Source organism: Centropristis striata, chromosome 6 (assembly GCF_030273125.1).
Source record: "Centropristis striata isolate RG_2023a ecotype Rhode Island chromosome 6, C.striata_1.0, whole genome shotgun sequence".
NCBI lineage: Eukaryota > Metazoa > Chordata > Actinopteri > Perciformes > Serranidae > Centropristis > Centropristis striata.
Genome location: NC_081522.1, coordinates 2,915,605 through 2,943,498, shown reverse-complemented (window position 1 = coordinate 2,943,498; position 27,894 = coordinate 2,915,605). Strand labels below are relative to the sequence as shown.

General features: G+C 35.9%; 1 protein-coding gene and 1 long non-coding RNA gene across 2 annotated transcripts in view; one reads left to right on the top strand and one right to left on the bottom strand.

Annotated features, from left to right (window-relative positions):
- The window catches only part of slc38a8a (solute carrier family 38 member 8a), a 34,602-nt gene extending 18,984 nt beyond the window's left edge, over window positions 1-15,618 (top strand). Inside the window, exons 4-10 of the mRNA XM_059334383.1 lie at window positions 959-1,063; window positions 3,905-3,962; window positions 11,725-11,839; window positions 13,083-13,230; window positions 13,926-14,128; window positions 14,214-14,265; window positions 15,312-15,618. Coding sequence (XP_059190366.1) covers window positions 959-1,063; window positions 3,905-3,962; window positions 11,725-11,839; window positions 13,083-13,230; window positions 13,926-14,128; window positions 14,214-14,265; window positions 15,312-15,414 — 784 coding nt within the window. The 3' untranslated portion in view covers window positions 15,415-15,618. The remainder of the gene's footprint in view (window positions 1-958; window positions 1,064-3,904; window positions 3,963-11,724; window positions 11,840-13,082; window positions 13,231-13,925; window positions 14,129-14,213; window positions 14,266-15,311) is intronic.
- A 2,919-nt stretch (window positions 15,619-18,537) lies between these two features.
- On the bottom strand, window positions 18,538-27,853 carry LOC131972714 (uncharacterized). The gene is made up of 2 exons (XR_009394492.1): window positions 25,850-27,853; window positions 18,538-19,304 (listed from the first exon to the last, which is right to left on the bottom strand). It is a non-coding gene; the product is annotated as an uncharacterized LOC131972714 (long non-coding RNA).
- Between the last annotated feature and the right edge of the window lie 41 nt (window positions 27,854-27,894).

Genomic DNA, 27,894 nt, shown 5'->3' with positions numbered 1-27,894 from the left:
CTGTGTGTATAAAGTAAACAACAACAACAACAACAACCAACTTACTTTGCTTCTCTGAGGTGAAAGATCTGTTGATCTGACCATCTATCCTTATAAAAACAATATCTTATGTCATAAATGATTGTATGATGTTCCACTTCAACAATCAGTCTCTTGTCGTCCGTGTCTCCGATCCTCTGAGACCCTTTGATTGATTGATTGATTGCTGATCTGGTGCCCCGGTCATAACATAATGTTGATGTGAAGTAGTTTAAGGCTGCATGAACTGCGTATTGTGTTTTATTTTGAAAGGGGCGGAAGTGTTTTACGCTGATTCTGAGTCGGACTTCCTGTCTGGTGCGATCTGCTCTGTTGAGATTCACGCGGTTTGGCAGCGTCTCGCGGAGAAATAGAAGTCCTACCTAATGCTGCGTAGAGACGCTGACGCGACGCTGCAGTAACGTTACGCTACGCGCCCGGTGGAAACGCTCTCATTGATTAGAGTGTTACCTATTTGCAACGGCGAACGCAGCGCTGATGTGACGCTGCAGTAACGCGCCCGGTGGAAATCAGGCTTTAAACACCAACATGGAGAACTGGGATATCTCATCAGCTGACATGACAGGTCACCATGTCATATATATACAGTATATATATGACATCACTATTGGTTGATAGAGCACACCTTTGACCAAACCTTACTGCACCCATCAGTGAAAGTGCCTGAAAACAGTCTGAAGTCATTTTTCAAGATGATTTTATTTTTTTGTCTTAACATCTCTATGTATTTTGTGCATGCTGAGGATAGTAGTCTTTGTCCCAGTCTTGCTGGTGTGTATGTGGATAAATGAGCGGCTGACGTGGCCGTATTAAAGGTGCTGACCCGTGGCGTGCAGTCACCCGCTCATCCGTTGCACTCTGACTTAAATGTCTTGCTGTTCGTCCGTCTGAACCAGAGCTTTGTCTCCGTCTCTCACAGTGTCCTCGGCACTCTGGCTGCAACCTACCTGACCGTTGCAATCATCATCAAATACCACACCATGCCTTCTGTTCTGGTTCACGTCACCCCCCTCTACACTAGTGGGTATGTATGTGTGTGTGTGTGTGAGTGGGACAAATAATGGAATCCAGGGCTCCAAACACTCTATTTTCTCTCCCGGTAACAATGGCTAGTGATGTTGAGTAGATGTGTGGAGTGGCAGGAAAATTGGTTCCATCAGGACTGTAGTAAATGATGGCTGCTGTAGTTAACCCATTCATTGTCAGCAGTTATATTTTTGTTTTATTTCTGTTAAACCATCTGAATCCCAAAAACATGCCTCTGTTTTGAAAATTACGTTTTCACTGAAAAAAATGTTTTCATAGACAAAACCTGCAGACATCATTGCTTACCGAATACTTGAATTGCTCGTGTGTGAAAAACGTTTGGCAGAAAAAGGAATAAAATCTAAGATGAAAATTGTGATGTTTCATCATTCACTTTATTCTCCATGTCATATTTAAAATTTAGCCAAAAATAAACAATTTTTATTAATAAGAGGCTGTAAAAACAATGAATTCTGCGCTCCTCAGTGCAGCATGACACATTGGGCTGAACTGCAGGCTGCAAAAATATAAAAGTTCAATATGTACACTACCGGTCAAAAGTTTTAGAACACCCCAATTTTTCCAGTTTTTTATTGAAATTCAAGCAGTTCAAGTCAAATGAACAGCTTGAAAGGGTCCAAAGGTAAGTGGTGAACTGCCAGAGGTAAATAAAAAAAGGTAAAATATAATGTACATTTCAGAATTATACAAGTAGGCCTTTTTCAGGGAACAAGAAATGGGTTAACAACTTAACTCTATGGAGTCTCGGGCTATTTTGTCCATTTTTTAATTCTTTTCATGTCTTTGTAAGTCATTTTGTGTCTTTTTTTGGTCATTTTGTGTTTTTTTTTTTAGTCGTTTTGTGTCTTTTGGTGTCTTTTTTTTTGTCTTTGTCTTTTTTTTTTGTCATTTTGTGTCTTTTTTTAGTCCTTTAGTCCAACATAAAATGTGATTTTGAATCTTTTTTTAACTTTCAAAACACTATCATGCTCAATAAAGAATTTTAAATGTTGCAAATGTGCATTAATTTCAGAGTACACTGAGACATTAAACTGCATAATTTAATTAAATTCTGGAAAAGTTGGTGTGTTCTAAAACTTTTGACCAGTAGTGTACATATATATATAAAATTGATTTGCCAATATTTTTATTCCATTTTTAGAAAAAGAAATTGTCAAATAAATTCAATGTAAGCTATTTTCCCCGGATATATTGCACAAAAGACATAGTTCCAGCCATGATTATGATGTTTCTATAGAGGAGCAGGACTTACAGTTGTGTTCAAAATAATATCCAACATAACTTATCAGATCAATCACTGTTTGTGGTAGAAATTATATGAGGTTAGTTTTTACAGTAACCTTACATATTTAAGTGTTTTTTTTTGTTTAAATAAGTTTTGTATAAAATTAAACCTAGTAATTAATTCTAGCAAGGTTTGATACAGAAAGCTAGTTTTACTTAAATTAATCTTGTATTTCTGTGTGTTTTATAATTATTATTGCAACTTTGAGTTTGCAAACTGAAGTTTTATCCAACTTAATTCACAGCTCATTGGCTTATTGACGTACTGATACGCAGATAGATACAATTTTTAAAAAAAATACACAGATCAATTAAAAATTCCATGTGATCAACCAAGTTCTAGCAGTGAATGTGTAGTGTTGGAAATAAATAAGGTTTTTGGGCTTTACATACCTTTTTAAACAGACCACTATTATATTGACTGTATATCTTGCAGTGAAAAATTGCTGGAAGTGGAACTTTTTATATGGAATTAAGGACCAAGATATGGCGTTAATTAGTGTGTAGGGTGGACTTTGTTACCTGAGTTTGAACAGAGTTTGGACTCGTCACCAAAGCAAAGCTAACTGTCTAACTGCTGGCTGTAGCTCCATATTTAACAAACAGATACTGGAGGAGTGTGTGCATCGTTTTATTCAAACTTCAAAAGAAAGAAAATAACTGTTCTCCCTAATGTGTCAAACTTTTCCTTTCTATGCCATGAAAACCGTTAATCACCACAGCAAGTTCCTCTAATGAGGTTGCTCCAGGAAATCCGAGTCATGCGTCTTATCCATAAATCAGCTTGAATTCAGGCCACTAGGACAGACAGAGCAGATGAAAGTGTTGTGCCGGCTCGTGTCACTGTTAACTCTCTTCTGTCTGGCTCGCTGACTTACCTCGGCTGCTCTTGTCAGCCGAGCGCTCTGATTGACAGATGAACTCTATGGTGAAGTGTCTCTAAATGCCACGGCATTATGAATGGAGCCCTAATAATAGCTTATTTCTTCTTCTTCTCCTGGCATTTGTGAACTTCAGAAAAATGACTCTTGTGTGTGTCTCCTCCTGTGTGTGTGTGTGTGTGTGTGTTCGTGTGTGTGTGTGTGTGTGTGTGTGTTCGTGTTCGTGTGTGTGTGTTCGTGTGTGTGTGTGTTCGTGTTCATGTGTGTGTGTGTTCGTGTGTGTGTGTGTTCGTGTTCGTTCGTGTGTGTGTATGTTCATGTGTGTGTCTCCTCCTGTGTGTGTGTGTTCGTGTGTGTGTATGTTCGTGTGTGTGTGTGTGTGTGTTCGTGTGTGTGTGTATGTTCATGTGTGTGTGTGTGTGTGTGTGTGTGTTCGTTCGTGTGTGTGTGTGCGTGTCTGTGTGTGTTCGTGTGTGTTCGTTCGTGTGTGTGTGTGTTCGTGTTCATTCGTGTGTGTGTATGTTCATGTGTGTGTGTCTCCTTCTGTGTGTGTTCGCGTGTGTGTGTTCGCGTGTGTGTGTTTGTGTGTGTGTGTGTGTTCGTGTGTGTGTATGTTCATGTGTGTGTTTGTTTGTGTGTGTGTGTGTGTGCAGGATCAGCTCCTGGGCCTCCACATTCAGCGTCATCCCGACCATCTGCTTCGGTTTCCAAGTGAGTAAAACCATTTCAAACGTGTTCATGTTCGATGCTGGTTAACGTGTCTGAACATCATGCTGTGGTGAGGCTGGAGGCGCTGAGTGTGCAGCTGTGTGTGGGAGGGTTAATGCATGCATGCTTCATGTATGGCTGCAAAATTGAAGACAAAAAAAGCTGGGAAATCCCTTTTATATATGGTCACATGCAAGCAATGAAGAATGAAATTAACCACAATTACAGAAAACATATTTTTATCCATCCCAGCCTTGCAGATAGTTTGTGTTTTGCAGTTTTTGTCAGGTATGTCTTTAAGATTGATTTCTGTCTCTGCACAAAGTTAATGGGTGAATGAGTACTCAGCTCTCCAATACAAACAATTTACAATACAATACTCCAATATAAACCTAGTTTAAAATCCCAGATGGTTATTTTACAAAGCAACAAAGTGGCAATGTGGCCCTAAACTTCCTGCCCTATACATCACATCAGGACAGAGCTCACTTATTGACACGTTCCCCTCTCACATGTTGTTATCAGAGTTAAGTATATATAACAGTTTGACTTCCCACAATGCCTTGCGTCTTGAATACCAAGTAGGTCGCCGCCTACTTCATGCCCCACCATGACAGGAAACACTTTCCTTCACAAGCTCAAAACAATGGAGGCAAATGGAATTTAATTTGTGGTGATCAAAACAAATGAGAAGTTGCATTTTAAAGATTTTTTTATGTTTCAGCCTTATTCCAAAATTGATTAAATTCATTTTTCCTTAAAATTATACACACAATACCCCCATAATGAAATTTTTGACCCATGCTGTGCATTGGAAGAGTAGTGATACAAAAAGGGTTTTTATTCAAAAAGTAAGAAATGAAAACAAAATATTAGGATGTATGGTGATCAAAAACAAGTTGATTTAGGAAAACCTGGAATACTGAATGATGGAATTAATTTATTGCAAAGAAATAGAAAATTAAAAACTCAGTCGGGTCATTTTAGACCAGGGGTCTCAAACTCAAATTACCTGGGGGCCGCTGGAGGCAGCATCAAAATGACCAAAAACAGACACAAAATGACAGAAAAAAACTAAATTACTTAAAAAAGACACAAAATGACAGAAAAAAACTAAATTACTTAAAAAAGACACAAAATGACAGAAAAAAACTAAATTACTTTAAAAAGACACAAAATGACAGAAAAAAATGTAATTACTTTAAAAAGACACAAAATGACAGAAAAAAACTAAATTACTTTAAAAAGACACAAAATGACAGAAAAAAACTAAATTACTTAAAAAAGACACAAAATGACAGAAAAAAACTAAATTACTTTAAAAAGACACAAAATGACAGAAAAAAACTAAATTACTTTAAAAAGACACAAAATGACAGAAAAAAACTAAATTACTTTAAAAAGACACAAAATGACAGAAAAAAACTAAATTACTTAAAAAAGACACAAAATGACAGAAAAAAACTAAATTACTTTAAAAAGACACAAAATGACAGAAAAAAACTAAATTACTTTAAAAAGACACAAAATGACAGAAAAAAACTAAATTACTTTATAAAGACACAAAATGACAGAAAAAAACTAAATTACTTAAAAAAGACACAAAATGACAGAAAAAAACTAAATTACTTAAAAAAGACAGAAATTGACCAAAAAAAGAGACAAAATGACCAAAAAATACACAGGATTACCAAAAAAGACACAAAATTATTTTTTAAAAATACACAAAATGACTAAAAACTAAAACTCACATTAAACATTCATTTCAATTGGCCCGCGGGCCACGAGTTTGAGACCCATGCTTTAGACCCATGTTGTGCATCAAAGGGTTAAGTACAGTACTTGAGTAAATGTACTTAGTTACATTCCACCACTGCACATTACAGCAGAAAAACAAGACGTCTGTACTCCATGTGCCACATTGTTGAGTGCAGCATTGTGGAGGAGTCTGGCGATGTTACAGCAGCCACATCTGAAGGTAAATGTGTCGGTAGCTGTTTGGAACAGCAACACCTGAAGGAGTGAAAATCTGCTGTCAGAGAGAAAACAACAACTGTGCCAGGAACTGTTCCAGCACAGCAGAAACACCAACATGTTTACCGATTTAACAAACAGGATCTAAACTGTTAATGAGCGAGCTGCAGATAGCGGTGGAAGGGATGGGTGTAGAAACCTGGCAGAAAATGGGCCCGCTGCCTAAATATTACAGTATTATTGTACTCAGGCGTTAATGGTTCTTTTATAAGAGCTGTTTTTAAGTTTTGGTGTTATTTATACCCCCCTTCTAATGCACAACATGGGTCAAAAATGACCCGCATTCATTCCCTTCATGTTATTTAATGCTGCTGTGTGTTTCTGCGCTCTATCTTTTGATATCAACTTATTTTATGATTTAATTTTCCAAGTATTCTTTAAATATCTTGTTTTTTATAACAACAGATAATTATTTCCATTTTGCCTCTCATACTTTATGAAGAAAAAACATTTTTGTATCATTACATGGCTAACTACTTGGCTAAGTAACTTGCTAAGGTAACTACTTAGCCAAGAAGTTAGCTAAGTAGTTAGCTTAGCAAGCTACTTAGCCAAGAAGTTAGCTAAGTAGTTAGCTTAGCAAGCTACTTAGCCAATAAGTTAGCTAAGAAGTTAGCTTAGCAAGCTACTTAGCTAAATACTTAGCAAATAAGTTAGCTACGTAGTTAGCTTAGCAAGCTACTTAGCCAAGAAGTTAGCTAAGTAGTTAGCTTAGCAAGCTACTTAGCCAAGAAGTTAGCTAAGTAGTTAGCTTAGCAAGCTACTTAGCTAAATACTTAGCCAATAAGTTAGCTAAATTAGTACCCATGTTGTGCATTAGAGGAGTAGTGACACAAAAAGAGATTTTATTGAAAAATGAATAAAGGAAAACAAAATTAGGATGTATGATGATCAAAACATGTTATTTGAGGAAAACCTGGAAAACTGAATGATGAAAATAATTTATTGCAAAGATATCGAACATAAAAACTCAGTCGGGTCACTTTAGACCCATGTTGTGCATCAAAGGGTTAAAGGAGTAGAAACATGTGGAAAAGCATTATTTCAATCAGCTCGTTCTGCAGTCTCTCATCCACCGCCACTATGTTTTCAGAAACACAGCAAGCAACCGAGAGAGAGAGAGACGGAGACAGCTGTGGCTGATTTTCCTTTTGTTGGTCTGTCTCTCTGTCCGTCTCATTCTCTCGAACGCGATATCTCAACAATGCCTGAAGGGAATGTCTTCAAATTTAGCACTGAATTCCACATGGATTTAAGGATGATTTGATTAGATTTTAGTGGTCTGATATTCCGGTTCAAAGAGCCAGGCGATGGCAGAACGTTCTTCCAAAAATTTGAGTCAGAAGTTACCCACTAGAACCTGAATACTTAAACTAAGAATACAGTCTGTTACTCTTAGATTAAGATTACACTCTGTCAGTTCTGCTAGAAAGACTTCATTAGGTATTTCATGACCCTAGTTCAACAGAGGCACTACACCAGCTCCTCCAAGAAAATAATTTTCACATATTTTGGTATTGTGCATCATTGAATCCATTCTGGTGGGAGGTTCATAAAGTTTTGCAAAAAGTTTTTTCAGACGGAAAAAGTCGAGGCCCTATAATAGTGCGGTCCCGCAAATGTCCCGCTATGTTGACGGTTATTAGTGATCACGCGAAGGAATAAAAAAAAATGTTTTAGTGGTCTAAAGTAGGGCTGGACGATATGGACCAAAAGTCATATCCCAATATATTTAGGCTGAATATCAATATACGATATACAATATATCCCGATATTTTTATCGCAAAGTGAAAGCAAATGTTCAGTCAAATCTGACATGTCACAAGTAGTTTTATTGAAACCATATATTCAAGTGAACATAAATACTGTATAACAGGAGTACCTTTTTCCCCCAAATCAAAGCTCCATATAGTGCACATTTAAATAAAAAATATCTTAAATAAAAATAGCCTGTGAAATAAAATAGGCCAATCTTTTTCTGAAATAAATATATTTATATGAGTAAAGAATAATGAACATTACAAAAGAACTAAATATGACAAACCCTAGTAAGGGCAGCATTTATATATAAATAAATAAATAAATAAATAAATATATATATTTTTAACTATATCGATATATCCGATATGGTCAAAATCCATATCACATTTAAATAATATATATATATATATATTTTATTTTTTATTTTTTGGCTATACCTCAAGAATCCATATGCTTATAATAATAATAATAATAATAATAATTTATAATTTATTATCATCTCTATAGCACCCTTTTAAAAATAGCAGCTTCTCTTTAAAAGAGAGCATTTAATCACAAAGGAGAATGATGCCAACAGAGCAAAGATTATGCCTAAGAAAACAATTTTTACATTGAAATGATAAAAGACGGCATTACAAGACAATCTCAGATACGAGATTACATCGTAAAAGGACGACGATACAGAGAATAGAATAAAATAAAATAAAAACAATAAGATGGAAAACCTATCAAATAAATTCATGAAACTCACTTTTATGTAATAAGTTTTTTTATGGCACAATATCTCATAAATATTTAAAAGGATTATTCAACGCCATAACTCAGGACCACATTATGGAATTGTTGACTCTAATGTTGGGTGGTCACCATGGAAACTGTTGATTATATTTGTGTGAAGTATTGTTAACCCTCTATGGTACACATTATGATGCCAGTTAGGAAAAAAATGTTTGCAGTGTTTTTTGTCTTATAATAGACTCAATAAACATAATCTGAAAAAAACATTTCGGAAGTTTTTGGGGTTTGTTGTTTGTAGGCAACATTGTACCATAACAGTGCAAATCTGAAAAAGAGAGTTTTTAAATTAATTCTAACATAATGTATTTAAAAAAACGTGTAAAAGATACAGTTGCTTCAACAGGGTGCAATACATAACATTTTAAATTTAAAAGGCATTAAATCAACGACCCATTGAAATGAATGTCTTGAACAGTCGAAGTGTATGAAACTATCAAAAAATTAAGGTTTACTCACCTATCAGTGGGAATATTTTTTTTCCAGATGGAAAAGGGCCACAAAATGACGTTTTGAGTCATATTTTGTGGCGCAAAATGGCAAAGTTGTTTCCTTTGGAGAAGTCTGCAAAATAGGGTTTCAATATGGCCTCCTGGAGGTCATGTGACAAATTAAAGCATTGCTATTGGTTCCCTATACTCTTCCCTCTTTTTTTTAAAGTATGGCATCAATTGAAAACAGGCATTGTAGAAATTTGAGAGGCCAAAAATGGGTATGTTGCTTGAGGGCAACACCGTACCATAGAGCAGTAGTTCTCAACCTTTTTGAGTCGCGACCCCCAATTTAACATGCATGTTGTCCGCGACCCCCGCTCACTGAACACAATCTCACACGCACAGTTCAGATCACCCAAAAAAAGAAACAAAATGACCACAAAATGACCAGAATAGACACAAAATGACCAAAAAAGACTCAAAATGACCAAAAAAAGACACCAAATGACCCCAAAAGACAAAATGACCCCAAAAAAGAAACAAAATGATCCAAAAAAGACAAAAAATGACCAAAGAAAGACACAAAATGACCAAAAAAGACTCAAAATGACCAAAAAAAGAAACCAAATGACCCCAAAAGACACAAAATGACCAAAAAAAGACAAAATGACCAAAAAAGAAACAAAATGATCAAAAAAAGACACAAAATGACCAAAAAAGACATTAAATGACCAAAAAGACTAAAACACATTAACACATGAACACTTTAACACAGTGGAGACAGAGCTGACTTCCAAAATGATTTGGTGACCCCCAGAAATCATCTTGCGACCCCAATTGGGCTCCCGACCCCAAGGTTGAGAACAGCTACTATAGAGGGTTAACTGTCATGGCTACATAAGTCAGCTATTCAACAAATAAAATTCACCTCCACTGTGTTGTATGCAGATTTTTCAAAGAAAACAAAGGAAACCAAACCTATCTGCATGGCATCAAGCAGTGATTTTCTCTGATGTGACTGACCAGACTCTGATACAGAGTGGGTTTTCTCAATAATCCTAAGCAGCTGGACTTTCTCCTGAGTGTGTATGTGTTAAAGTGTTGTAAAGGTCAGCAGCCCGGCGCCGCTGAGCTCCGCAGGATCTCTGCAGAGTGAGCTTTTCATATTTAATAGCAGGGTCGAGTACGGGGGAGAAAAAGATCTTTCTGTCAATCTAAAGCAAGACAGCCTGATGTGTAACTTCCCAAGTTGCCAAGGCAACCCCTGAGGGATGCTGGCAGGATCTAATAAAAGGAGGTGAAAGTAGGAGCGGACTGATGCATGTCCTCTCCCGCAAACACACACACAGACACAGACAGACACGCTCCCTCAGGGTGAGTGATTGCGCCGCAAAGGGTTGAAAAGAAAGCTGATGAGATGGGGAGAGGAGCGGAGGAGGGGAGGGCTCCAGAGGTGGAAGTGAGATTTAAAACCGGGGAACGATGGCAGCCCGGATCAAGAGGGGACAAGAGTCTGTATGGTGACCTCTGTGATGGTTTAAGTCACCTCATTGTAGCACCCGGAGCCCATAGCCTTCATTTAATTCCCTATCTCATCTCAGTTCATCACAGCAGCAGAGATCAGAGATACTCAGACCTCTGGATCACTGAGAGCTTCAGAGGATGAGAGATCCACACACAGTCTGTCTGACTATCAAACATTCCCTAGTTGATCTGCCACAGATCACTTTATTCTCACTTTTAACCCATTAAGGCCTAAAATGCCTGGAAAAACATGCCTGTAAAACCTCTGGGCGATTCTGAAAGAACCCCCTAAAACCTGAAGTTTTTCTGGAAATTCAACAGAAGATTTTTCAGCCTCTGTAGCAGATAGAAATGAAATTCAAAAAGTATTTGAGAGCTTATACTCGTGGCTTTCATGAGAAGTTGAGTTTATTTGTCCAAACCTTCAACAAACTCAGCAAATGTTACATTTGTCTGAATAAAAAATCCTATGCATAATACTAATACATGCCCATTAGCAAGATGCAAACATGATATGACCATTGGAAGAAATAGACATAGTTCTCATTAGCCTACTGTAATAAAAATAAATAAATTATCATAATAATAAATAATAATAATACATTTTATATATTGCACTTTTCAGGGTACTCAACGATGCATAAAGTAATACAAGACATAAACAGTCATGATTTCTTATATCATCATCACAATCAATTATTATTATTATCAATATTAATATATTATTAATAATATTATCTCCAGATGGCCACAAATTTGTCTGTTCTTTGGTGAAAATATGTCGTCTAAAAACATATTCCTCATCCATAAATGCCGGTCGATTGGTTCCGAGGGTTCAAAGTCCAGATCAGCAATAAAATCATCGGCGCTGTTTTCATCAGATCTCTTCCGTCACTTCCTGCTGAGCTCCTCCGCTATAGTCGTCTTCCTCCATGATTTAAAGTTCTGGAAAAGTCCCATGATGCATTGTAACACTCCCACATGTATTCTGATCATGATTCTGATGCATTTCATTGGCCAAGAGACCGAAAATAGGTGGAAAAAAATACAAATACTACAAAATGACATATCCGCTGTCCCGGCCTTAATGGTAGAGTGACGCAACAGAGCTCCCGGTTTTAATGGTAGAAATGCGGTGATGCTTTCCCGCCTTAAATGGGTTAATGCAATATCAACTTTTGCAATAAGCTCCAATCACCTTGCCTTGTTTGTTGCAGTGCCACGAGGCATCCATCGCCATCTACAGCAGCATGGAGAACCAGCGGCTCTCTCACTGGGTCTTCATCTCCGTGGTCTCCATGATCTTCTGTCTGGTCATCTACTCCCTCACAGGTCAGAGGAGCTCTACTTCACCCTCTCCTCCACCCACTCCTCCATCATTAGAATACATCCAGTTTGTCTCGGCACATTTCCACGGCAACATTGGCACCAAGGTTATAATAGTTTTGGATTTTTCATTAGTTTTAGTTTTTTTAATTTCGTTGTGAATTTTTGTTTTCAAATTCAGTTAGTTTTAGTTAGTTTTTAGAGTGAGTTTGCTAGTTTTAGTTTAGTTTTTATTTTTTGAAAATGCTTAGTTTTAGTTTAGTTTTTATTAGTTTTAGTGTTAGTTTTAGTTTTTTTGTAATGGGCTAGGTGTTGGGTGCGAGATTCAAAGTGGTCATAATACATTTCGCGTTTATTTGCTTTTATTATCCATCTCAGCCCCAATAAGGTTATTAACTCTTACAGTTCTGGGTGTTTTGAATTTTGGTTCTAGTGTAAACATCCCAGTCTCAGTAAATATATTTACCATGTGTTGCATGTTCAAACACTGAATTATGAATGAAAAAAGTTGACAAAAACGAAAACTAAGGACATTTTCACTATAATTTTAGTTAGTTTTAGTTAGTTTTGTAACCACAAAATAGTTTCAGTTAGTTATCGTTTTTTTAAAAACTCTAGTTTTTATTTTTAATTCAGTTAACAAAAATGTTTTTTCAATTCTAGTTTTCGTTATTTCGTTAATAACTTTGATTGGCACCAGAGGAAATATCAAGAAGGAATAGAAATATTTAAGTGGTTTGATACAGAGAAGTCTGTCAGAGGTACTTTTTACTTGACAGCTAGGTTCAGCTATCTGCCAGAAAAGAGAGATATGCAACAAACCCCCACAAGCAAAAAACAATAAGGTGCTTTCACAACCCAGAGTTTAGTCCGTTTTAATGCAACTCTGGTGCAGTTTTCTCCTTGCAGACGTTCAGTGGCATAATGACTCTGCTGAGCCCATGACCTTTCATTTTGCCCCACCATGAGGTTGACATTTGGCAAATTTAATTTTATAGTTGTTGAGACATTTTTACTCAAAATTACAGACAGATTAATTTCCACCTCAGGAAGAATCTTAATTCAGGTCAGAATTAAGATTTAAACACCTGAAAAATGTACGACATTCTCCACAGTACTTTGTATTTAAAGCTTATTTGAAAAGTCAGCATGCTAACATCCTGAACTAAGATGGTAAACATGTTATCCTTGACAAATATCAGCAGTGTTATGAGAGAGTTGGCATGCTCATGTTGGTGTTTGGCTTCAGGGGTTTATGGCTACCTGACATTTGGAAAGGACGTGAAGGCCGACATCCTGATGTCGTACACCGGAGATGACATTCTGATGCTGATCGCCAGGCTGCTGTTTGGGATCTCCATCATCACCATCTACCCCATCATCCTGCTGCTGGGCAGGTCAGACAAAATATGTCACTTAAAAAAAAGACTCAACTGTTCTCTTTTTTCACTTTATCCTCCTGTTATGTTCGTTTCTCAGGAACAGCAATAATGTTCATGGGTCAGTTTGACCCGGGTCATGTTTAATTATCCAAAAGTGGATCCAAAATCCCAATAAACATTGTTTTATTTCATTTTATTTCAATAGTGCCATGGTGTTCTTTACCTCTCACAGACCATGGTTTACTGAGGATAATTCACTCCTTTTTTCATTAAAAAAATGCATGTTAAAACTTTTTTTTTGTTTTCTTCATTTTGTTCTTCATTTGAATGCTTGGTACAACTAAAGGTACATTTGTTTGGACAAATATAATAACAAAAATAGCTCATAAGAATTTAATTTGCTGATATCTAGCCATTTTCCATGGTTTTCTTGATAATGATTTTGGTTATTATCAAGAAAACCATAGTAATGGCTAGATATCAGCAAATTAAACTTGTGTGAGCAATTTTTTGTTATCATTGTATTTGTCCAAAAGGTACAAATGTACCTATTTTTTTTCCATGACTGTATATATCAAAACTATAAATGCATGTAAATATTTTTATAATGAAACATTTTTTTTAGACTTTTAAACTTTGAAATGGGACCCAGCTGAGTCTGTCTTTAGTCATACTGGTTAATCAAAAACACACCTTTCCCTGCGTGTCAGGTCGGTGATCCAGGACCCCCTGCTGAGCTGGCGGCGGAGGCGAGACGGCGTGGTGGCGACGGAGTTTGAAAGCCGCAGCCGCTACATACTGACGGTCTTATGGATCACGGTGACTCTGCTCATCGCCACGTTTGTACCAGACATCAGCAAGGTCATCAGCGTCATCGGAGGGATCAGCGCCTTCTTCATCTTCATCTTCCCGGGTAACACTCCGCTAACACTCGGAGCGATGATTTGAATGTGTAAAGCGATACTTCAACCCTTAAACCCTGTGATGTGTTTGGACAGGACTCTGCTTGATGTTTGCCATGCAGTCTGAGCCGGTGTCGTGTAAAACCAGGTGAGGAAAAAGACTTAATTTAAATGGAAATGCATTGTAAATATATGTCTGGGTAAAAATCTAAAGGAACACTCCAGAGAGGGAATAAATATAGAGAACTAAGTCGGGGTTAATCCGTTTGTTTGCTCTTAGAATGAATCTGTTAATATTCAAGGTTTCTCTGACAGAAACTTTTTAATTCTTGGCTCCAAACTCTCAGTACAAGTTGTGTTTGTGTACGTAAGAAACTCTTATGGTGGCATTATGATAATCTAAATAGTCCTTCATGATGATAAGTCAAACTTTGGACTGTTAATTAGTCTTCTATGCTTGTTTTGATTTAGCAAATGAGTAAAATACACATACCTCATTACTACATTTAGCGATTTTAACATGAAAAAAAACATCTATTTAAAGTGATTCCCTCATAACAGTATATTAAGTAGTTAAATGAACCCCATCTTTACTAAATTAGAACACGGCTAACATAAATGCATCAATAAAAAACAATCTAGTAATATATTTGGAATATATATGGGTACATTCTGCATAAAAAGTACTTTAATTTTGATAGTTTAAGTACATTTTGTTGCTGGTACTTTTGTACTTTTAAGGCTTTTCTAAGTTTTGGACTTTTACTTGTAGTGGAGTAATTTCACAGTGTGGTTTGAGTACTTTTATTGAAAGCATTTTTAAAAACATATTAGTCAAATAAAATGTGCATCATAGCTTACAGAAATCTTAAAAGGCCTTTAACTATAAATTTGCCAATTTTAAGTCTAGTTTCTCTAGCTATCTTTCAATTCCATACTCCAAAATCATATTTTTGGACCAATTAGTCCTGTTAGTAGACTAATTTAGACCTAGTAGGCTATTTTACTTTCATTCAAAATAAGGTTTGCGGCTCTATCTGAAAATTTCTCTTATTTTGGCCAACAATGCCTCTTTTGTCAGTAAAAGGTTGCAGACTCCTGGTCTACAGGAGAGACCAAAGAGATGATGTATTCTTTCTACCTGCTGATCTGAGAGATGCTTCAGTTGTTTCTCTTTTGTATCCTGCTGTCCAGAGTGGTGCTGACGGCCTGGGGGGTGGTGACCTTGCTCTGCGGAGCTTTCATCTTCGGCCAGAGCACCACCATCGCCGTCATGCAGGTCCTCGGAAAGATCTGACTCCTCCTCCTCCCTCACTGATCCAGGGGTTTCTCATGGAGACGGCGGTGATGAGATCTTAAATTTCTCCCTAACGAGGCCATGGTTTAATCATGGACACCACAGACTTCAACAATGGACATGACCCCTGACCTTTCAAGAAGTCCCTCAAGTCTTGCTACTCATCCCAATGGACTAAAGCCCACTTTGATTAGTTGCCCCTGACAACAACACATAGATGATCTGATTGAAGTGCTCAGGTATTTCTGCAGTGTGTTGTATTGTAGGTGGTCTGTGGGTGAGATGGAGAGCTTCAACTGATGGTGGGCAGCAGGATGTTATAACCACGTTCGCAGTGTGCACTGTGTATTTAACCCATTGACGCCTAAAAACTGCCTTTAAAACTTCTGGGCGATTTTAAAATAAGCTCCTAAAACCTGAAGTTTTTCTGGAAATTCAACAGAAGTGTCAACGCTTCTACTATTCCGGCGGCTTAGGACCAGATTTGGGAAGAAAGGGGACACGCTGGACAAAAGCACCACATTTTTTCCACATGCTCTCTATCACTATAGGTTTCAATTTTTGGTAGGAGCCACTTCATCATGATTGCAGATCGGAGATGGCAGCCATATAAAATCTATGAGAACCAGTATATCTTCTAAGCCACTTAGAAGGTCAATCTTGGTGTCAAAATCTAAATTTTCTGGGTCAAGGAATCATTTAAAGCTGTTGAGAATATCACTAGATGATTATTTGATCAAATAGATATGTTCATTTTCACCCAGACTGGTAGGCAACTCGCTTCAAGTGCTGCAGCAGAGAATCCTGAGCTGAAAATGTTTGGAATCTAATAATTATGTAAATACATGGCCAAAATGAACATATCTATTTGATCATCTAGTGATATTCTCAGTAGATTTAAATTATTCTTTGACCCAGAAAATGTTTGGAAAAATTTTTGGTAGGGGCCACTTCATCAAGATTGCAGATCATAGATGGCAGCCATATAAAATCTATGAGAACCAATATATCTTCTAAGCCACTTAGAAGGTCAATCTTAGTGTCAAAATATACATTTTCTGGGTAGAAGAATAATTTAAAGCTACTGAGAATATCACTAGATGATCAAATAGATATGTTCATTTTCGCCATGTATTTACATAATTATTAGATTCCAAACATTTTCAGCTCAGGATTCCCTGCTGCAGCACTTGCAGACCTACCAGTCTGGGTGAAAATGAACATTTCTATTTGATCAAATAATCATCTAGTGATATTCTCAACAGCTTTAAATGATTCATTGACCCAGAAAATGTAGATTTTGACACCAAGATTGACCTTCTGAGTGGCTTAGAAGATATATTGGTTCTCATAGACTTTATATGGGTGCCATCTCGGATCGGCCATCTTGATGAAGTGGCTCCTACCAAAAATTGAAACCTATGGTGATAGAGAGCACGTGGAAAAAATTTGGTGCTTTTGTCCAGCCTGTCCCCTTTATTTAGCTAAGCCGCCTGACTATACTAAATAATAGATTTTTCAGCCTCTGTAGCAGATAGAAATGAAATTCAAAAAGTATTTGAGAGCTTATACAAATACTACAAAACGACGTATCCACTTTCCAGGCTTCAATGGGTTAATTATCACTAGTATGCCATAAAAACCCGCAACATTTTACCAATATGAAATGCCAAATATGGTGCTGTCAACTGGACTGATGTCAGTCATCAGTCTGATGTTACCACTAGAATATGTGATGAAAATATTCCCAATCAGACATTTTCAACAGCTGTTTGTAACTGTAGAGCTAACAGATGCTGCTTGAGGGTCCCACAGCGTACGGAGAGAGAACATATTTAGATGTTTCTGTATATTTGGATGCAAGTGTGTAAATAAGTCTTGTTATATCACTTTTCTATGTTTAAAAAAAAAAAAGAGCAGCATTCTGGTATTTCATTAAATAAAAGATAATGATGTAATGTAGACATTAACAGTGAACATTGAGTTAATGAAAAGATAATTGAATAAAATAATTTTTATATGAAACTTTTGTTGGAGGTGCATCTTCTTTTTTTCACACACTTTCACAATAAAACAAACTGAACGAGGTCTCTTGGTCAGTTTTCCCTCGACCACGTGGTTGTGTGTCTGTTAGGGTGATGGAAATGAAATCAATTTGTATTTATGTCCGCTTTTATGACTGTTCTGTGTATTTCTGCCACCCTGGCTGAATTTCCCTATCTGAGGCAAGGTTATAATAGTTTTGGATTTTTCATTAGTTTTAGTTTTAATTTCGTTTTGAATTTTTGTTTTCAAATTCAGTTAGTTTTAGTTAGTTTTTAGAGTGAGTTTGCTAGTTTAGTTTTAGTTTTTTTTTTTTTTTTTTTTTTTAAATGCTTAGTTTTAGTTTAGTTTTTATTAGTTTTAGTTTTTTTGTAATGGGCTGTATGTTGGGTGCCAGATTCAAAGTGGTCATAATAAATTTTGCCTTTATTTCCTTTGGTTTATTCATTTCAGCCCCAATAAGGTTATTAACTCTTACAGTTCTGGGTGTTTTGAATTTTTAAAGTCTCAGTAAACATATTTACCATGTGTTGCATGTTCAAATAAATACACTGAATTATGAATGAAAAAAGTTGACAAAAACGAAAACTAAGGACATTTTCACTATAATTTTAGTTTTGTAACCACAAAATACAGTTTCAGTTAGTTATCGTTTTTTTAAAAACTCTAGTTTTTATTTTTATTTCAGTTAACGAAAATGTTTTTTCACTTCTAGTTTTCGTTATTTCGTTAGTTTTCGTTAACTATAATAACCTTGGTCTGGGACTGTGGAAACCTTTTGGTGTAAGCCCAGCATTAATTTCTTCATATTTCCAATGTGGGCACATTATACAAACAGATCTGCTTTTATGAACTATTATGGGACTGGATTGTTTATACTGTAGCTTAGCCCATTGTAATGCTTATCAAACCATAAAGTGAACATCTGTGAGTTGAGGATTGTCATGCAGGATGATTAAACTCCAATCAGACAGCAGCTCCACCATAGGACGGCTGGAAATTAGAAAATAATCACAGATCTGCCAGCATGAAGCAAGCATATGATCATTGTCATCATTTAAAAATCAAAGCCACAAATCATTTTTCAGTTTTATCATTTTATTGAATTGCATCACTCTACATTATCTAGAATTTCAACAAGATATTCTTTAAAGACCAAATATAATACTTGCATCCCTGCATTAAGTCTCTACACTTAAGAGAAAGCAGTTTTTACTGAAACATACATTAAGAATTAATATTTCATTAAACATTGCCATAAAAGTGAATGTTCATTCTTGTATGTCATTTTTCTAGTCATATATATATTTTTATATAATAGATTTTAGTCTCTGTCTCCTTCATAGGAATACTAGAAAAAGAAAGAAGGTAAGAAATGCACAAAACCCATTGAAGAGTAGCATGGCCTAATACTACAGCAAAGAAGTTACTGGACATTCAGTTGACATGCACTCAGTTGAAGGATAGAAAAGAACACAGTCATAGAAGGAAAGAGTTATGACTTTGATCAGTTTGGCAAATTCCTGATTGGTATCATGAGGTAACCATGGTGACAGCTTCCTGTCCTCCAGCTTCCCTACAGGACGCTCCACAAACAGGCATGGAAAAAATCATTATACCAGCCTTTTTATTCAATTTCTTGTTCTTTTTAATGCCTGGTACAACTAAAGGTGCATTTGTTTGGAAAAATAAATAAATAATTTTTTTTTGTCTTAAAATAGACTAAATAAACATAATCTGAAGAAATGTTATTAAAAACTCTAGTTTTTATTTTTATTTCAGTTAACGAAAATGTTTTTTCAATTCTAGTTTTCGTTTTTTCGTTAGTTTTCGTTAACTATAATAACCTTGGTCTGGGACTGTGGAAACCTTTTGGTGTACGCCCAGCATTAATTTCATAATCTGAAGAAATGTTATATATATATTTTTTTAAGTTTCTGGGGTTTGTTGCCTGTTGCCATGTGTCAATTATAAAACTCTCATCTATTAGTAGGATTTTTTTTTCCAAATGGAAGAGGGCAACAAAATGATGTTTTCAGTGCTTTTTTGTTGCACAAAAAGGCAAAACTGTTTCCTTTGGAAAAGTCTGCAAAGAAGGGTTTCAATATGGCCTCCTGGAGGTCATGTGTCAAATTAAAGCATTGCTATTGGTTCCCTATACTCTTCCCTCTTTTTAAAAAGTATTGCATCACTGAAAAACATACACTGTAGAAATTTGACAGGCCAAAAATGGGGCAACACCGTACTATAGAGGGATACAGCAGGGGAAGGCAGCAACATGTGGTTCCACAGTTGTGACCAAAAAAAAAAATAATTACATTTTAATTTTCATTTATCATTGGTGTAGGCCCGAAGCAATTTAATTCTTCAATTGTAAAAATGTGAAGCTTATATACGGCAATAAAGCATTTTAAAAAACATATTAGTCAACTAAAATGTGCATCATTGCTTACAGAAATCTTAAAAGGCCTTTAACTATAAATTTGCCAACTTTAAGTCTAGTTTCTCTAGCTCTACATTTTAATTTTCATTTATCATTGGTGTAGGCCCAAAGCAATTTTATTTATTTATTTTTAAAAATATAATGATAACAACAAACATAGCTCATAAGAGTTTAATTTAAGAGCTGATTTCTAGACATTTTTTCATGGTTTTCTTGCTAATTATTTTGGTTATTATCAAGAAAACTGAAAAATGGAACAATCTTATGAGCTATTTTTCATTATTATCATTATATTTGTCCAAAAAAAAGCACCTTTAGTTATACCAGGCATTAAAATAAACAAGAAAATGAAGGAAAAAAAGCTGGTCTAATATTTTTTCCATGACTGTATTCTCTGTCCTCTGCTGTTTCGTCTCTTCATGTTGCCAGGAAACATTCAATCATGGCCTGTTTCACTACATTTCAACGGCATAACTCTTTCATTGCATGACGAAAGCACAGGTTGCACTGAGGAGAAGGAGGATAGAAAAGAACAGGTTGCACAGTCTGAGGGACATTCAGGAATGTATCAATAGGAAACAGTATTGGCATTTCTGACTCACTATCTACCTCATATACACAACCCAACCAGGCTGGGCACAATGTACAGGAAAGAAACCCTCGATTAGAGCATGTGGGCTGCATTCAGCTGAGCACTCGAGTACTGTAAAACTATGGCTATCAGTATAATAAGTCACTGACATGTAAACATCAATCCATGCAATATGGCTTTATGTTTCTATTCAGAATACAGCAGCTCCTTCTTGGACGCAAATAAGATTTGGCACAGGAGTGCAAGTAGTTATCATTTTTAAGAAGTGAGAGATTAAAGGTGCCCTGTGGAGCTTCTGCAGAAACAAATCCTGCAAGTCCTGTTTACATTTACTGTTCTGTCGTTAGCTTAGCTGCAGTTTGAGGTTCAGGGTGTGTTTAAACCTGGAACTAAATCATGTGGTCTCTTGAACAGCTGCTACAGTACGTCCTTATTCTGAGAATCTGAGAATTAAATCACTGTAAGAATCTAAAGTTTGCTTTAAACCAGGGGTGTCAAACTCTGGCCCACGGGCCAAATTTGGCCCGCAGTGTAATTTTATTTTTGTCCCGCGAGGCAATACCAAATTATTATATTATTATTGTACTATAAAAGCTGACCCGCCGGTATTATACGGTGCATTTACAGCTAATACTACAAATCCCACAATGCCCTGCTGTTGTTTTGGCGCGTCAATCAGGACAGGACCCAGAAACGCTCCTCTGTGACAGTCGTCATAGCAACCTCAAGATAGAGCTGTCTCCCAGCTACCCCTTCACAAAAATGGAGAAAAGAAAGGCAGAATTTATTAACCTGTTGAAAAAGTTTATTTTGATGTTTAAATCAGAAGGATGCAAATAGAAAAGAGGCATACGATTTTTATTTATTTTTTATTTAATAAATTAATGACACTGATGTGTTTTTTATTTGAAATTTGATTTTGCATGTCTGCACTATTTAGTTATATATTGTATGTTTATAAGCGTTTCTGGTTCCATATTTAATGTTAAAGCAAAACATGTTTGGTATATATTAAAAGGTTTATTTGTTCAATGTTGGCCCGCGATTTTATTCAAGTTTTAAATTTTGGCCCATTGTGTATTTGAGTTTGACACCCCTGGTGTAGATTAAAGAGGGTTAAAAGAAATCTTAGCAGAGCCACAGGCCACTTCTAAAGTTACTCAAAGAGTGATCAACTGAACTCTATAGGGAAGTGTTACAGAGATATGATTTCTGCTGCTGCATTCTGCATACACTGCAGAACAAGACACAAGGTAGATGGGAGGTTGGCACGGACAACAGCCAAAGTATGATGGGATGTAATGTCAGATACAATATGTTATTACTGATTTCTGCTACTGGGAAGAGGAGACATGATTCAGGATAGTCTCCTGATAGTTTGAGGTTCTGTTTTTGCTTTTTTTTTTAAATACACTACTGGTCAAAAGTTTTAGAACACCCCAATTTTTCCAGTTTTTTATTGAAATTCAAGCAGTTCAAGTCAAATGAACAGCTTGAAAGGGTACAAAGGTAAGTGGTGAACTGCCAGAGGTAAATAAAAAAAGGTAAGCTTAACCAAAACTGAAAGATAATGTACATTTCAGAATTATACAAGTAGGCCTTTTTCAGGGAACAAGAAATGGGTTAACAACTTAACTCTATGGAGTCTTGGGCTATTTTGTCCATTTTTGAATTCTTTTCATGTCTTTATAAGTCATTTTGGGTCTTTTTTTGGTCATTTTGTGTCTTTTTTTTAGTCATTTTGTGTCATTTTTTGTCATTTTGTGTCTTTTTTTGTCATTTTGGGTCTTTTTTTAGTCATTTTGTGTCTTTTGGTGTCTTTTTTTGTCATTTTGTGTCTTTTTTTGTCATTTTGTGTCTTTTTTTAGTCATTTTGTGTCTTTTTTTTGGTCATTTTGTGTCTTTTTTTAGTCCTTTAGTCCAACATAAAATGTGATTTTGAATCTTTTTTTTACTTTCAAAACACTATCATGCTCAATCAAGAATTTTAAATGTTGCAAATGTGCATTAATTTCAGAGTACACTGAGACATTAAACTGCATCATTTTCAATTAAATTCTGGAAAAGTTGGTGTGTTCTAAAACTTTTGACCAGTAGTGTATATTTGTACGAATAAGTACCAGAAACGTTCGGTGTCCAAAATGTAATGTAATCATATTGATTCTTATTAGTTTAATTTAGCAGATTGAAATGTTAACATAGAGCTGGAAATCAGACAGTTGCACTGATCATTCTGTTGTTGTCTTCCTCTGAAATACCTGATCTTGGCAGATCTTGAGGTAACGTTTTCATACATCTAATTTAGCTGCAGGTTAGCTGCTTTTTAAACTCCTGCAGGTTCTGGGTTTTTCTGGCCCGACACTAGAGGATAACTGAGCTGATTTTGGGTCTGATTGACCTCTCCCAAAAGTCACCGGGGTGTTTCCCAGCTGGAGGCTGGTCCAAACTGATTATCTGACAAAATGATCCTGCAGTAACCTTGATGTTACCAACTGGATCAGAGCCTCCCTGTTTTTGGTATCATACTACACTGTAAAAAAAAATCTGTTGAATTTACGGTAAAATACCGGCAGCTGTGGTTGCCAGAACTTCACCGTAAGAAATACAGTGAGCGTATGTAAATGTAAATATCAGCAAAAAAAACTGTAATTTATACTGAATAATCCCATTACTTTCAGGATAATTGTGTCATCGTGGTATTTCTCCATTCATTTTACATGAAAATTGTTTATTTTTACAGCACAACTGTGTGTTTTCTACAGTTTATGACAGTAGAATTTAAAGTTTTATGCTATTCTTTGATTTACAGTAATTAAAAGTATCTACTACGGTGATGTACAATGCTCAATTTTACGACCTATTTCTGATGCAATTTGACAGTGTTTTACTGTAATTTCTACAAACATTTTTTACAGTGTAATTTTGATTTTTACGGCTGAAGAGCGATCTGACTCGGAGCATTACCAACTATTGATTCCAGCTCCCATTTCTGTTTTTCAGTTGGAAACACAACACACACAAGTGCAACCAGCTGATGATGAGGGTCAGAGATGTCAAACTCTGGCCCGTGGGCCAAATTTGGCCCGCAGTATAATTATATTTGGCCCGCGAGGAAATACAAAATGACAACCAGAGCTGGCCCGCCGGTATTATACAGCACAAATACTACAAATCCCAGAATGCTCTGCTGGTGTTTTGGCTTGAACACAGTAGATCAGTGTGGAGCAAACTGAGCAACAATTAAAGTTGTCTTTATGCACTTTTTCTTGCTAGTCCAAGGCTTGAATGGCTGCACATTCATTGAAGGATATTATTATTAGTCATTTGGTTTATTATTGTTATTTTATTCTTACATTTATTTTTAGCCTGTGGAAAAAGATTACCGTTAAATTTAAATTTAAAGAAGGCCGCATATAAAATAAAGGGACATATATGATTTTTATTTAAATTTTATTTAAGAAATGAATGCCATTGATGTGTTTGTTTGTTTTATTTGATATTCGATTTTGCATGTTTGCAATATTAAGTTATATCAAGCTTTGCTTGTTCCATTTCGTTTGAACTTGTTTAGGTCAATTTTTTCAATAAATATCAATGTTGGCCCACGACTTTGTCCAAGTTTTACATTTTGGCCCACTGTGTATTTGGGTTTGATACCCCTGGTCTCCAAATCCCTGGAATTGCTGCTTTAAAATAATTTGTATAAACAAAGTGTATCATGCATGATTAAATTGTCAGATGTGTGCTTTCTTAGAAACTGGTTAAATCTGTCGTTATGGCTGTTGTCTCCAACATTTTTTTTAAAATCAGTTAAGATTTGAAAATGAAGCAGTGTGCACCAGGTAATAGCTGGACCAGTTCCAAACTGCAGCTAGTCAGATACTAAGTGACAGAGCAGCACCACGTGTTGTCAAGTAATTTTTTTAAATGCTATTTTAAACACTGCATTGCTTTCCTCCATGTTTTCTAGCAGCCTTCATTTGGTGCAATGTAACAACTTCTCCTGGTCAAAAAAACTGCACAGGGTGCCTTTAACACAGACACTGAGATTAGTAGATACAATTCACAGATAAAGCAGCGACGCCTTTGCATGCCTGTTCTATAAGCCTACTGTAATACAAACTTCTGTTACAGTATATGTAATAATATTCAACACTTCCACATTCCACACAGTCCTGCCCTGCTCAATGCAGCCCAGCGCGGTGCTAGATCAATATTAGTATCAGTGTAGCTGGATCCCCACTCACTGCTACAACAGATGACAGACTGGCTGCCATTCACAGATGAAAACAGACTCAACAGAGAGGTGGATGGCAAAATGGCACCTTTGAAAGTATATAGAGCTATAAAGAAGGAGTGATTCATCAACACGTCTTTAACCAGATAAACAGTAATACTATATATCTTTAAATACTCTCATCATACTCAACAACTTCTAATAAACTGTATCTTTAAGTCACAATATTCACTCATTTATACATTGTGCTTTCTGAGTGAGAGTCTGATTGTATTACAGTGGTGGGCTTATAGTGGAGTTAGTGGGAGTTAGTGAGGTTATGTGAAACGTCTCGGGGATCGAATCTCAGTATTTTTTTAAACCTGAATTCAACCTCAGGTGATCCCAGGGGAAATGTAGGATTCCAGGTAACCAAAGATCAAGAATGCTCACAACAGAAGCAGAGATGGATCAAGAACACGGGATTGGCTACAAACCTTGGCAAAAATTTGACTTAATCTGCATGATTTTCCAAGTTGATTTTCAGTGATGGCCAAATGAAGCTTCATGAACCAGTTTATTTACTTCTTGAGCCCACCAAGGTTATAATAGTTTTGCATTTTTCATTAGTTTTAGTTTTAAATTCATTGTGAATTTTTATTGTTTTTAAATTCAGTTAGTTTTAGTTAGTTTTTAGAGTGAGTTTTCTAGTTTTAGTTTAGTTTTTAGTTTTTGAAAATGCTTAGTTTTAGTTTAGTTTTTATTAGTTTTAGTGTTAGTTTTAGTTTTTTTGTAATGGGCTATGTGTTGGGTGCGAGATTCAAAGAGGTCATAATAAATTTTGCCTTTGTTTCCTTTGGATTATCATCTCAGCCCCAATAAGGTCATTAACTGTGTCGACATCCCAGTCTCAGTAAACATATTCACCATGTATGAAAAAAGTTGACAAAAACGAAAACTAACTAATTTTCACGATCATTTTAGTTAGTTTTAGTTAGTTTTGTAACCACGCAATACAGTTTCAGTCAGTTATCGTTTTTTTAAAAACTCTAGTTTTTAAAAATTACAATAAACAATAAATAAACAATAAATAGACAATAAATTTTTTGTTATTTTGTTAGTTTTTGTTAACTATAATAACCTTGGAGCCCACCCTATGACACTTTCTACTCAACAAAGGATTGAAAGCACACTTAATCGCCATTCATTGAGCCCTTTTCTTCAAACCAAAACCAATCCAGTGGGCTCAACGAATACAAATACAAGTTCTTGAACTTCACTTGGACATCGCTCGTGTTTTGCCTGCAAAGATTGCCAGTTTAGCCATCGTTTTGTCACAAAATCACATTTCATGTACTGTTGTACAAGCCACCTTACCGCCAACCGTTATTGAACAATACCGCCATTTGTCACACTTGTCTTTTCCTTATTGTTAGAAAGACCACATGCAGCTAAACAGACCCACATTTGTCTGTATTTTCCTCCATTTGAGAGTCATAGTATTGAGATCCATGTCTCCTATAGTTGGGGTGAATAGCAGCAATATATATGATCATAATGTGTTAGAGATATTGATGCCGAGGTGGTTGATCTATCAGCTACAGTATGCTAAGTGATGAGAAGTTTTGAAGTCAATGTCAAATTTTGAATGATATTTTGTCAACTGAAAAAGTCTGATATACAGAAATCTAATGCAATGGAGAAACTCCTTGTATCTATAATGCAACAACACAAAATAGGTGCTTAGTAATCTGATGCCAAGAGGTCCTAGCTGAAAGACTGCCAGTGGGCATTTCCCTGCTTACTGGGAGTTTACATCACACCAAAAAAAAAAGAAAATCATCTTTTGAAATCCCTTAAAAACTCCTCTACCATGTGGTGATGTTTAAGGCTTTGTATTCAATATCATTCAGATGGGTTTCTCTGTCTGAAGTTAGTGATGGTAGGTATTCGGATTCAAACAAACTGTCACGATAAGCTGCAGTGCCTAGAAAGCTACCGCCACTTCCACTGAGGAAAAATTTGCACCATAGCACTAAAGATGTCAATAAATACAAATATAATCATAATAGAACAACATTTCATCATATGTACAATCTCTACTAGACTCACACAGCTAATATAAGCTATCCAACGCCAATTCAGACAAGGAATTCACAAACAGAAGGCAGAAATGAAACAAACTTTAGCTGCATGGAGAACAGTGAGGTGCTGCCTTTGTCGCTCTACGTACTGCCTTCTGTCCCAAGGTCGTGGCAGACTGACTCCGGTCTAAGTCACATATTGTCCAACTATCGATACATCTCACCTCTTAAATGACCCTAATGTCAATGCTCAGAGGGTCGACCCCAAAGTGTTTCATAAAATAAAAGCTACATGAAGAAATATAAATCACCAACTCTCTGAATGTTATTCAATCAAAATCATCTATCATCTACAGTACAGGCCAAAAGTTTGGACACACACCTTCTCATTCAATGCGTTTTTCTTTATTTTCATGACTATTTACATTGTAGATTCATCAAAACTATTAATGAACACATGTGGAATTATGTACACTACCGGTCAAAAGTTTTAGAACAGCCCAATTTTTCCAGTTTTTTATTGAAATTCAAGCAGTTCAAGTCAAATGAACAGCTTGAAAGGGTACAAAGGTAAGTGGTGAACTGCCAGAGGTAAATAAAAAAAGGTAAGCTTAACCAAAACTGGAAAATAATGTACATTTCAGAATTATACAAGTAGGCCTTTTTCAGGGAACAAGAAATGGGTTAACAACTTAACTCTATGGAGTCTTGGGCTATTTTGTCCATTTTTGAATTCTTTTCATGTCTTTGTAAGTCATTTTGTGTCTTTTTTTTGTCATTTTGTGTCTTTTGGTTTTCTTTTTTGTCATTTTGTGTCTTTTTTTGTCATTTTGTGTCTTTTTTTAGTCCTTTAGTTCAACATAAAATGTGATTTTGAATCTTTTTTTTACTTTCAAAATACTATCATGCTCAATAAAGAATTTTAAATGTTGCAAATGTGCATTAATTTCAGAGTACACTGAGACATTAAACTGCATAATTTTCATTTTCACCATCAGGTTGGTGTGTTCTAAAACTTTTGACCAGTAGTGTACTTCACAAAAAAGTGTGAAATAACTGAAAACTTGTCTTATATTCTAGTAAGCAAAGGGTGGTTACTTTG